The 13,064-nt window shown below is 38.8% G+C and overlaps 1 protein-coding gene across 2 annotated transcripts in view; it reads right to left on the reverse strand.

The window, feature by feature from the left end:
- Positions 1 to 6,874: 6,874 nt before the first annotated feature.
- The window catches only part of GBE1 (1,4-alpha-glucan branching enzyme 1), a 138,203-nt gene continuing 132,013 nt past the window's right edge, over positions 6,875 to 13,064 (reverse strand). For both annotated transcript variants that reach the window (XM_058835917.1, XM_058835926.1), the window contains one exon: positions 6,875 to 8,604. In XM_058835917.1, coding sequence (XP_058691900.1) covers positions 8,548 to 8,604 — 57 coding nt within the window. In that variant the 3' untranslated portion in view covers positions 6,875 to 8,547. The remainder of the gene's footprint in view (positions 8,605 to 13,064) is intronic.

Raw genomic sequence — 13,064 nt, forward strand, 5'->3', positions numbered from 1 at the left:
AGGGACAGCCCTGAAAAGGGGCCCCCAGCCCAGAGTGGCTGAATCTGTAAAATCTGGGGAAGTTGAGAGGTAGAAACTGGACCTTTAAGGATGAAGTACAACATAGGCCAACACATTTGTTTGTGCTGCAGTTCCCTGTGTCTCCAAGCTCCTGAGAGATTTAATAAATATTTTGATGGGCACAAGCCCTTGCAAATATCTGCACATCAAGACCTCCACCTCCCTGGGAGGTGGGAGACAGAAATATAGGAAGGGATAGGGACACAAGGGCTGCTCAGAAGATCCACGTGGCTCAATGCAATAGAAAGAAAACAGCTAGATACACATAGGGATGACCATGGCATAGTCCTGGGATGTGGCTGGACTTTGCAGGGACCACAACCACACCAGACACCTGCTTACATTGTCCAGAGTAAACAGTGAGATTGACAAGCTCTGTTCAGGAAAAAGCAAAAGCAGACAGGACAGGCTGAAAGCCATACCTCACATCAAAGCATACCATGGCTTGAAACTCATCAAGGATGTTAATAGTAAAGGTCAGTGTATTTAATCAGTCACAGGAATGTCTACCTGTGAGCTACAGCCAGCAAGAAATCAGCAATTATCTTTCATGTTTAAACAACCTTGCACAGTGTTTTACATAACAAGGTGTGTATCACCACTCAAGCTTAAATGGGACTATTACAATCAGCCACTGTAACAAGCAGGCAGTGCAAGGGAAGAGTTTCCTGGCGAGAGCTTCTATAGCAGCAGCAGATGCATAACTCCAGGATATTTGCTCCTTTCATGTTTTGTACCAGCTCTACCCAGTTGGGCAAATCGTGTTCAGCTTGTTTCTAAATACTTAGTCACATTACTGAATTCCTTGGGAATTTCTGAAATTGAGTTAATTGTCATAAAGAACTGTCCCCTGTTTTAATCCCTGAGTATGAGGAATTGCATTGCACTTGTCTGAACAAGCTTGAGGAACAGGGCTAGTAGATCCAGAAGGTTACTGAAAAACAGAGGGAAGAGTTAGTTCTGTGTAATAGCACAACCATTGAATGAGTAACACGAGTGAATGCAGCACTCATCCCCACTGACAGGTTGCAGGGAGACTGAGATGTTTATCAGACATAAAGAGTCAGTTTTCCAGCTCAAGCTACAGATCTCAGCAGCTTATGCCATTCCAGAGAGTAAGATTTCTACAAAATCAGTTCCCCAGTCCAGTTCATCACTTGGCATCCACCAGCATTTTTGCAAGGAGAACAACCAGGACAGCCTGGCCCAGCTGGGAAAGAAGATGCTGAGGGCAGCAGCTTGGTCAAACCACTGCCTGCCAAGCTCCCCAAAAGGCACCAGGAAGGAGCTACACAGGTGACTGGAATTTTAGAAGTCAAAGGAGGCCTATGGAAAGCCAACTCAATGGCCCTATCACATGATTATTAAAAAGCTTTTTTTTTCCCTCCATAAAAATGATACAGTAATTCAATTACACAATGAATTTAATGAAAACTCCCTTTAAGCAACTGCATGCACTAACAGAGTTAAAGCTGTGAGTGTCTATGCTTTGCACATAATGTAAGCATTGATTTTGAATAGTATTTTTATTTCTATGGAACTGTTCTGGAAGGGTTTTTGACAAATCTCTTCCTATGAAAATGCTCACTTGTCAGAATCCAATATTTTTAATGAAAAAAAAAAAAACCCAAACCATAGTTGAAATACTGGACTATTTTTTGCCTTGGGAAAATAGGTTTTTTTCAGCACAAAAACCTGTTCTCTATGCCACACAGCTCATCCGCTCCATTTCACAAAGTGACCATCACTAAGTCCCTTCAGATAAACAAACCTGGATAGAAAAATTCATTTCAGTTTTGGACATGATGTGCTTGCATAATTTGCTTTCCCATGCCAGTCTAAAGACATGCTTTTTTTTTGGTGCTGCATGGGGCTAGCTGTTTTCTAGCAAAGACATGCCACAGTCAAAGATTTAAAATGATTAGTGGAATTGCAAAGGCAGGAATTTAAGTGGTATTTAACAAAACCAGGAAACATCTTCAGTCCCTCCTCTTATCCCCACCCTAGAAACTCCAAAAATAAGGCTAAACCCACCTTCTGACTGATAACTGGGATTGCCTCAAACATTCATAAGTGTAGTGACACAGGATACAGAATACAGAAAGACTCAGCGTTGCCTTTGGTCTAAAACCAGTGTTACAAACAAAGAAAACAAACAAACAAAAAAAAAAAAAAAAAAAACAAACCAAGCAGCAGCAGTCAACAGCTGAAAGGAGCTTTGTGCAAAAGAAATGGTTAAAATTCCATACATTTTAAATACCAGTTTTTCATTTTAGTTAATTTTGCATATCTTTACTGAACCAGAAGTTAGTCTTCTGCTAGAAGCTTCTATCCCATCCTCCCCCTTAATAATGAATAAACTTTAATGAAAGATTTTACATTAGAACTTACTTCCATTTTGAAGCTGAAAAATATTTTTACACTTTTATGGCATGAAATGGAGTGAATATATAGACTGACTGTTCCTTCATACAGGTGTTACCTGAACAGCAGGATGATTAACCTACTCCAGTTGTCTCACTCTATAACCCAAATAAACACAAGATACACATTCAGTGTTTTGTGAAAGGCAGCTAAGGAAAGCTGGGATTGATCTCCACCCTTTTATTCCAAATGATTTTCAAATTACTTCAAGTGACTTCACCTACTTCCCACCTGCCAGACGATTTCCTTCCGAGGTGGACAGCTCTCTCAGTTTTTGCTGGGGGTGGTGGGTTGATCCCAGCAAACAGCCAAACATCCTCACAATGTGCTTGTTTAGCCCCATCTCCTCCAGGAGGGTGAGGGAATAGAAAGAAGGTGAGAATACTTCACCAGGCAGAGCAAAAGGTGCATGCACAAGCAAAGCAGCAACAGGAATTCATTCACAGCTTTCCATGAGCAGGGAGATGTCCAGGCACTCCCCAGCAAGGGGTGAGTGAGGAGAGGACAGGGAACAGAAGGCCCTCACACTACACAAACACCATGCAGCAACAGCCAAAACACTGATTTAGCAATACTAATTTAGCATGGACCTGCCCCACCAGACCCAGTAGCCCAGGAGAGCTGGGTGCTTGTCCCCAAGTCCTGCCATGCTGGATGTGGCTGGGGTAGAGCTGGATTTCTTCTCAGTGGCTGGTACAGAGTTGTGTTTTGGATTTGTGCTGAACACTGGGCTGATAATACAGAGATGTTTCTGTTATTGCTGAGCAGGGCTCACAAAGGGCCACGGCTTTTTCTGTTTCTCATACTGCCATGCTGGCAGTGAGGCTGGGGGTGCCTGGGGTTTTGGGAGGAGTCACAGCCAGGACAGGTGACCCAAAGTGCCCAAAGGGATATTCCAGACCCCGTGACATTCTGCTCACTGTGTAAGGTGAGGGGAAGAAGGAAGAAGTGGGGGGGATGTTTGGAGTGATGCCATTTGTCTTCCCAAGTCACTGCTATGTGTCATGAGGCCTTGATCTCCTGGAGATGGCCGAACACCTGCCCAACCATGGGAAGAAGGGAATGAATGCCTTGTTTTGCTCTGTTTGTGTGCATGGCTTTTGCTTCTCCTGTTAAGCTGTCTATATCTCAAGCCATGAGTTTTCCAGCTTTTACCCTTCTGATTCTCTCCCTGATCCATCTGGTGGGCAGTGGGCAAGTGGCTGCCTCAGGCCTGGCTGCAGCCTGGGGTTAAACCACGACACCCATTTCAGCACTGGCAGCTTGGTTTCTTCAGTGTTTGCAGTCTCCTCCTAAATGCACTCCATCTATTCTGTCATAAACCTCATACCACCAGCAAAGAGAGAACAATGTAAATTTAATGCACTGAATATTCAATAACAGACTGTTCTTGTTCTATACATTTAAATTGTCATCTGTGAGGCACAGTCAGAAGAAACAAGCAAGTTGAGAAAGTTTGCTTCTAGCTTTTAACAATACTGAAAATTTGGAGTTAATTTGATGTCAGGTTTTTTTTTTTAAATTGGAGTCATAGATTTTTTTTTCACTGTTCAAAATATCTTTGTAAATATTCAAAACCAGCAGCTAAGCTCAGACTGGTATCTTCAATACCTACAAATTCTTACGTTTCGTTCTAATGTATTTTAGGCTTTAATTTACCATTAATAGCCAAGACTTATTTATATTTACAGGGTAAAGATTGTACTCACAGGCATGACAAATATAATCTGTCTCATCTAATGAGTCATCATTAGCTTTTGTTTCTACCTTTCCATAAGCAGAATATTTTTGAAGTATTCAACTAGAGTTATTTTTACCCAACAACTTATGTAATTATTTTTAGAAGAGCAGTCACATGTCAGTCTATCACTACTACTGCAACTTATTTTTACATAAATCAAAAACTGAAAAAGCCTACTTAAAGGAAACATTCCATGAATAAAAAAAAACTTTTCTCCCTATATAAAAGCAAAAAACATAACCAAAACTTTTGGATTTCCCTCTTTTTCCTTAAATGCTTGTGAAACTTTCAGAAAGACACTGCTTCTCTCCCCAGGAATTTGAAACAAACCCTAAAAAAATCTAGAAAGCCAAACAGAATTAAAAAGTAAGACTGGTATAAAACCAGCTATCCATCACAGCAAATTACACTCTTAACCCTTTCAAAACACTTGCACCATAAACTCTGAGGTGTGAAAACACACACATGTGCAGAATCTTCCTTGGCAAAACCATTCCAATTAATTGTTACAAAGATGCCACTTAGAGGCTGATTCTTATGAAACTGGGATCCCAGCTAAGGGAGGATTTATAAAAATTTGTAAAACACTGCTTCATCTCTGTAGCAGCAGCTCAACAATGACAACATGCCTGGTCATGAAACATCAGTCAATGATAAAATACTTAAATTCCTAGAAAATTAAATTATGAATCAGAAGACAAGAAAACCATACACCTCAACATATCCTGAAGAGAATGTCCACATTTATTGAAGTTAAAGGAAACAATTTATGCTGTTCATTCAGTTAACCTTCACTCTTTGCTACTTAACTACTGACTCACTTTTAAGCTCTGAGAAATGAGACTTAAATAGACAGGAAATTCTTTCTTTAACCATTAATAGGCTGTGAAGAACCTGGAGTCCTGAAAAACAATGGGAAAGCTAAAACTACTTCAAGATACTTAAAACATCATTTGAAAGCAGAATTGTGACAGTTTAATACACAAAAATATCACACTGCAGTACCTGCAAGTACCACACAATTGCTTATCTGGTATCTTACTGTTCACACAGCTGCTCTCCTTTTGGCAGAGTATTACCAGCACTACATTCCTGTCTTTCAGAGCATATGGTTAAAAAAGTATTTTATTCTAAATTGAATAGAATGAGCAAGAAAAACTTCATAGATAAAAAAAAAAAATCAAAACAGAAACCTTGAAAAGTTTTTTCTAATTAAATTTGTTTTCCAGAAGTACTCACCAGCTTTAAATAATGACTCCATTCTTCATCTTCAAAATAAACCTCAGGACAGTAAAGCTTGAGTTGTGGGAGGAGGAGAAAACAGCAGGGAAATTAAAACTCATTGCTCATAGAACACACCAGAGTACTGGATGCCTGTTATCAAAATAAGCACCTGGCCTGGAGAGTAACTTGAATTATTAAGTACAAAAAACCCTTCACACACACAGTGCAAGACAGAGGGAAGGTCTTTAGATAAGAGGGAAGAATCTTTAGATAAAATGGCAGGTAAAGGTGAGCTTGAGTTCTCATGGTGTGTTAGAGAAACTGTGGAGCAACAACTTCTGGGGCCAGGGCTCATAAGAATTCCCAGGTGACAGGGAGCTCTGCATTTCCAAATGTTGAAATATAAATTCTTATCAGTCCTGTATATCTTTAAAGAGGGTTCCTTCACTACATCTAAATATCTGTGGTGAGCTTTGTGCCTGGGGATATATCACCATGGACCACTTCAGTCACTTCCCTGAAGGAGCTGATTTGAGATGTGGCCAAGCAAAATAGCTCTGGAGCTCATCTGCTGCTCAGAATGTGCCAGGCTTCAACCAGACATGGTGACAACCTCAGCACATGACTGTAAGGAGGGGCCTTGGTTGCAATCACAGTGTCACTAGAAGGAAGGTGAAAGCTGAATTTCTCTTCATAACCCATCAATAGTCAAAGAGCAGGAGGAAGAAATTTGCTTTCCATGGGTATTGAAAGTTTTCCAGTCTTGCAAGACAGTAGCACATTCACCATTACAATGCAGAAGTGGGTTCCAAAAAGCCCTAATTATATGCTTTCTGTATTTACATGTTCACCTTGCAAATTTTGTTTGTGCACTTTTATTAATCTATCATTATGTAAAAGAAAATATGCGTAAGTCAAATATTCTAACAATCTCATTATGACTGCTTCTGACCAAGACAAGTCCCTGATTTTAGTATGGAGCAAAATCTAATCTATCTTTCAGTGTTAAGATTGCTGTAAAATCATTTTACAGTGCAAGGAATGAAACCATATATGCATTTGTTTTCTCCTCCTTAGAGTTTATTTTGCATGTGATTTTACAGTTTATACTTCACATCATACATTTATTCCTTCTCTTGAAAAAAGGTTTGACACAGATGCTTGCCATTACATTTTGAAATCTGGAACTGGTGCCAGTAAAACAACAACAACAAAAACCCAAACAAAAACCAAAACAAAAAACCACAAACAAAAAACAAACAAACAAAACAAAACAAAAAAGACAACAAAAAACCCTAAAAAACAAACCACCCTATAAAATGTATTAGATCAATACAGTGTAAATATGACATGTATTAGAAATTGCTCATTATTTCACTACAAGGAAAACAATCTGGGGAAAAAAAAAAAGATAAACAGTTCCAGTTGCTAAAACAGTTCAGTATATTTTATTTAAAGTCATAGCGTAACAGGAATGCTTTTATTAGCTCACAATCAAACAATGATCAAACTGGTGTAGAGGAAAATGAAGCATGATCCTAATGTAGCCAACTGCAATATAACATCCTCTGCCACACAGAACATATCAGACTGGGGATGTCCACAAAGTCCTTCCAGTGTGAACTCTGCAAAAGACTGTTTTCCATCATGCTGCATTATTCCATCCCTTATTTTGCTTAGGAAGTAAGCCACAAGTAAGCATTCCAAGAACTGTGAATAGATTGTCAGTGTTGGCACTAACTATTCAGTAGTTTACACAATGGTTCACAAAGGAAACTGGGTAAAATTATGACTTGGAAATGGTCACGGACATCTTCCTCTTTGGCTACTTTAAAAGTTAGAAAATTCAGATTGGTACAAAAGACATTCATTTCAGAACCAATTCAAATATGTTTTTAAATAAATGGAACAAAATAAAGCATGTCTCGTTAATTTGGTATTAATTTTCCAGAATACTCTGCAATACATTTTCAAATATACAAAATCTTACTCTTTACAAAAAAGTTGTAGCTCGTGAAGGAACTCACTTGAATTATCTTAGCAGCACTCCAATAATTATCTATCTTAATTTTAATAAAAAAACACCTTAGTTTGATCTCTGAATTTTGAGACTGCTTCTTCACGAGAAGCAATGTTTCAAAAGTTATAAAAGTGCAAGAACATCATTGTGTTCCGAGCTGAAAGGCAGCTTCTGGAAGTAGTGAAATCAGTATTGTGAGGTCCTGATGTTAGTGAAATAAATGCAGCAGGAAGAGCTACACTTCAAGTACCTCTTCCAGTGTGGTATTGTTGCAGGAAGACCCTTCTTACTGAACATTTTAGTGATCTAAATAAAAAAGAGTTGTGTCATTTTTGTCCAGCTGTAGCAAGTGAGATGCTCAGACTAAGTGATTTGGGTGGGAGCAGATAACCAGCACACACAATAGCATCAGCAGGCCCCCACTCAATCGGCCTGCTCGTTTTGCTGCCCAACATTTGTATTAAATAAAAAATGTGCATTTGTAATTAAATAAAAAATGTCTAAGGACAAGACTCTCAAAGGACCTTCTCATCCTTTTGGATAAACATTTCTAATTCCATGTTAGACTTCATTGAAGAAGAGGAGCCTCAAATTAGGTCCCACAAACCATTAAGGCTGCCTTTTAGCCAAAAACTTCTGTTTTATTTAAGCAAACTACTTACTTTTAGTAAGAAGCATTAATATATAATGAATATTTTAATTCACTATCAAAATGAGGATTATAGGAAATTACAAACTTTGGAGCAGGATCACTCCTATCATTCCTGATAAAATTCTGTAAACAACAATTTAATGAGAATACCTGCTGCTTTGCAACACCTTAATTGTAATTTTGTACTACGAGAACTACAAACCCAACGTTTTCCTTTCTGCCTCTTTGTAAAGCTTCCTCAAAAGAGGTTCTAGCAAGTCAAGAGCTCTGCAATTACATGTGAATATTAATCTTACATTTTAAACTCCTAATATTACTATACTCAGCCTCAGAAAGCCTCCTTAGAGCAAGTTTTGTTATACTTAGTACTAGTACAGTGTATCAGCACTTTGTGACTTGCTTCTTCAGTGGTAGGTACAGAGAACTTCACTTTGGGATGTCTGTGTTGTGAAGCACAAGAGCCACTCTGCTTGGAATGTACACCTAGGAAAAAATATGACAAGAACAAGAACAGCTGAAAAAACAGAAACCTTACACAACTTTGGAGTAACAACATATGGAAAAAAAGCATTTTAACTGCTAAAAATCCATCATTTGGGCATTGGTGTGGGTCATAAATACCAAATTTAAAGAATGATTGTTGTCTGCTTAGTCCCTAGCACTGGGATTACACAAATTTTAAAGGCAGCCTAATTACAATCTCTTTTCTATTTTTCTTTTATATATTTTGATATATTTTAGGTGATATATTTTAGGTGGCTACCAGGAGAGGGCCTCATATGACTTACAATGACCAGCTTCAAAAACCTTAGAATGTCTAGGTCAACATACCAGTCAGTGATAAATTACAAAGTTTTGCAACTCTCTTTTGCTGCGAATTAAAGTTGTCTCAAGGTCTGTGATGTCATTTCTTACAGGTAAATACCAGCAAGATGACACAAGAGCATATTCTTTGCACTCTTGGCACCTATGGAATGTCAGTGTCTGAGCAATAAAAGTCACTCCTGAGATTGGACAGAACCAAAATGAACCATTTAAATATTTGCATTTTTCTTCCCTTTTTCTCCTGAACACCATGAAAATACCCAAACACATATAATCAAAAGACTCCTCATAGATCACCAAAGAACTCGTGGCAATATATTTTACATGACATTCCTTCCAAGCTGAGCAGAGTCACAATCAGAAAAACAAGACTGATACGTGGTATCTACCAATTACCTTGATACATGGTACTCCATCAGTTGTCAGGTCTATGAATGTGTTTTCTCAACAGGTCAATAAAAATGCAATTATAAAAGGTAACACAAGATTGAAGATTATTGGCTTCATTCTGACAATGTCCTCTTTTAGACTACCCCTCATCCCTGTGGAATGTCTAATATTCTGCAATTTCAGCTGCATTATCTGCTAACGAGAGCCTGATGGCCTGAAAGGCTTTCATTGTTTTCAAAACAGAATAAAGCAATAAAGAGCTTTAGGAAAAGGAGAAAAAGGAAAAGAACAGCTGATCTTCATTGAATCAGACAGAGCAGTGTCCAATGCTTCTTGAAAGGCAGAGAACATAATGATTTCCCCTAAGGTTTCAGTGATAAATAGCTTCTATAAACCGGTGCAGGAGAGGAAATACTTAATGAAGTCAACTACCTCAAAACATATAGATTTTCAAGGAGAAAAAGATTTTCAAGAGATTCAAAGGAGAGATTTTGAAGTTGTGTACTGAGAAATTCAGTGCTCTGGGTTTGGATGATGAAGTAAGGGAGAAAGAATAAATAGAGATAAGTTTTCTAAGAAAGAAATTGTAAAATGTTCCTTTGGTTATGGGGAAAAAAAAAATTAACATTAATGTAGGACACAGCAATTCTCAATTATACTCTGGTCAATAATGTGTCAGATCCTAGGAGGAGTAAATTAGCCCAATTCCTTTAAAGTCAATTTACATCAGCTGAGAATCTGAGAGCAGTGTGGATCATCCAACTCCAACCACTTCATTGACAACCAGAATTTTAAAACTGGTTTAAGCACAATTTAGGAACTTGCGCAGAAGATTGCATTTAAACTAATGACAGCTATGTTTTCCATTTGCCATGAAGAGATGCATCTGCCACCTTATTACTTCAGTTACTTGGTTTTTCTTTACCTAGGGAAATTAAACATGCTTTTTAGAGTTTTTTATCTTGGTGATATTCTTGCTAAATCATAGAAAAGCCACATATGGCACTATCTCCTAATCTTGTTTCATTGGTCAGTGTAACCACCTCTGAGGCTATCTGCTACAAAAAGCAACAAATACGGCATGAACAATGAAGAAAAAAATTATTGATTAAACATATTAATAATTACAAATAAGATTATGATTATTCATTCCACTGGTGTACATTTTTTTTTTTAAAGGAAAAATACTACACAACTATTAGATAATATTTGTTACAAATACATAGGCATTATTCCTTTCCTCCAGCCCAATAATATTTCCAGAAATACTACAGTCTGTGTGCTCTGGCTTTATTACTTGTTCAAATAGACAGAACTCAGAACATTTGTGTGATGGACTGAGGAAGAAAAATGTGACCAATGAGGTTGGAAAGACCACTTGTCTTCCTTGAGGTAAGGTGAAAACTGGAAGATTATCTGCCCAGGATCCCAGCAGGGTCTTCAGCTCAGATTTCTCACCTCCTCTCCTCCTTCTGAGAGCCTGAACCATGAAACTTCCTCAGCCTTTTCACTCCAGTATGATTCCTTTTCTTTCAGCACCTCTCACTGAATTACCACTCTTGTAGTAACATATCCTCCTTAAATTAAATTTATTTTCTCTGTATTTTTACTGAGCGTACTGACTGTTTCAAGCCATTGTACCAAGTCAACTGTGCTCCTAGCATATGCTTCAACCTGCCACTAAGTGACACTTATTAAAAAAGTCAGGAATTCATTGCTGACAAGATAAGCTGAAATGCAGCCTTTTATCGTATATCTGAGTCCAGATACTTTCAAATATATAAATGTATGGATTATCCTTAGCTCCAGATGTGTCTGGACTGGACCTTGAACATTCAGTTGATCAATGATTCATTCTAATTCAGTGTCATCTACAACTGTGCTCTGTCTCATCATGCTGGTCACTGCTCCAGACTCCAACAGCATCAGCTCCCTCACAATTCCCAAAGTTCCCTCCTTGGTACCAGTCAACACCTGCACACAGAGCCTCTGACTGCTGAAACAGCAGTGGCCCAGCCAGTTTTAACCCACCTAACAATCTTATCCAGCCCTTTGGTTCCTCAGCTCCTAGGCAGGAATGCTGCAGGAGACAAAACTCAAAATCTTACTGAACTGACTGGAGCAACCTTGTGTGCACAGCTTGAGACATTTCATCAAGAAAGCAATCAGGCTGACCATGCATGCTCTGACTTTGCTAAATCCAGGCTGGGTTCCTGACTGACCTATCTCATGTAACCCACTTGCTTGGACACAGACTGCAAGAGGAGTTGGTTCTTGTCTTCTGAAGGAACTGCTCTACAGACCCCTCAGACCCCTGAGTTCAGTTGTCAGGAAATTTCGCCTGACCACTATGAGTTTTCTCAGATGATAGTCACCAGCTTTGCAACCACTGAAATCATCCAAGCCTCTGGGTGTATCCCACTTACATACAGACTCTTTAACCTATTGCTCTGCTACTTTATTTTCAGTCATGCACCGTCACACAAAAAGGGTCTGAAAGCAGGCTTTGCCCTTGGAGTCTGAGCCCAAAAAAAAAAAATCACTGAATACTCCTGTACTGTCCATATTGTCCATCAAAGGTTTGAGTCTTCCCTTTGTCAAGGGACTTACCTTTTTTTTCCTTATCAGCAGATTTGCAGAATCACCTTCTTGCCCTTCTTCATTTTATATATATGTAGTATACAGCCTGAGATATATATATCTATCTATAAAAGAGACAAGTATACTAAAGGTACATAGAGGTTTCCTGATGAAACCTAGGTATTCATCAGCAAAAAACACTATCAAAGATACGTAATTTTTTTGCTTTTTCAATACCCTAGGAAGTGTCTCAGAAGTTTATTCTTTCATATACTGTTGCTGAATTACACACTTTCAATCACCAGCCTCAGTTCCATTGATCTCTGTTCTTCTAACCTGCTTTTTCTGATCACAAGTTTTATCCCATTCATGTCTCCTTCACCATTTCCCAAGGCTCGCTTGATGAACATGGAAAGAAGTGAAAACCCAAAGAACAGAACACTAAAGAGAATTCATTCATAGCTAACACACATCTTGACTGTCATCAATCAAATCACCCTCAGAGTCTCCCTTCTGTTCCAAGCTTTCTGATCATTCTGAACACCCTTTCCAGCCACTTCCAGGCTCACCCATGTTGGAAAGGGCCTCAGGAGACCCAAATTCCCTGCTGAAAGCAGGGTGAGCTCTGAGGTCACAGGAAGTTTCTCAGGATCTCAGTGAATCAGTGAACCTCTGCTCTTGATAATCAGTTGTTAACTTACAACCTCAAACCCTCTAATGTTCACATGAACTCCACTATTTTAGGAAGCCAAGAAGACATCTAAAAACACACACAGGAAGGTTCATGAGGCCTTTTCTGATGGGGGAGTGTCACATGGGGACTGGAAAACATCAGATCTGTTTGAGACAGGATGACTCAGCTGCAAAGACAGTTTTTGACAAAGTTAACTTTCAAACGTTCAGTCATAAAATATCACTGAAAGTCTTTTTAGTCCCAATTTGGCAGGAATGGAGTAACTGCTGTTAGTTCACTGGCAGATGTACTAGCAGAGAGGATGGTGGGGCATAGGAATCTTGTCTATAAGTCAAATACAAAATGGGTTTTTGTTGGCACCTTTGACCTTTTTATATTGCATGTCCATATGAGGCAGCTACACTGAAACTAGGCAAGTCCCACACAGATCCAGGCTCCTGGCACTAAGATAGTA

This window comes from Poecile atricapillus, chromosome 1 (genome assembly GCF_030490865.1).
Source record: "Poecile atricapillus isolate bPoeAtr1 chromosome 1, bPoeAtr1.hap1, whole genome shotgun sequence".
Taxonomy (NCBI): domain Eukaryota; kingdom Metazoa; phylum Chordata; class Aves; order Passeriformes; family Paridae; genus Poecile; species Poecile atricapillus.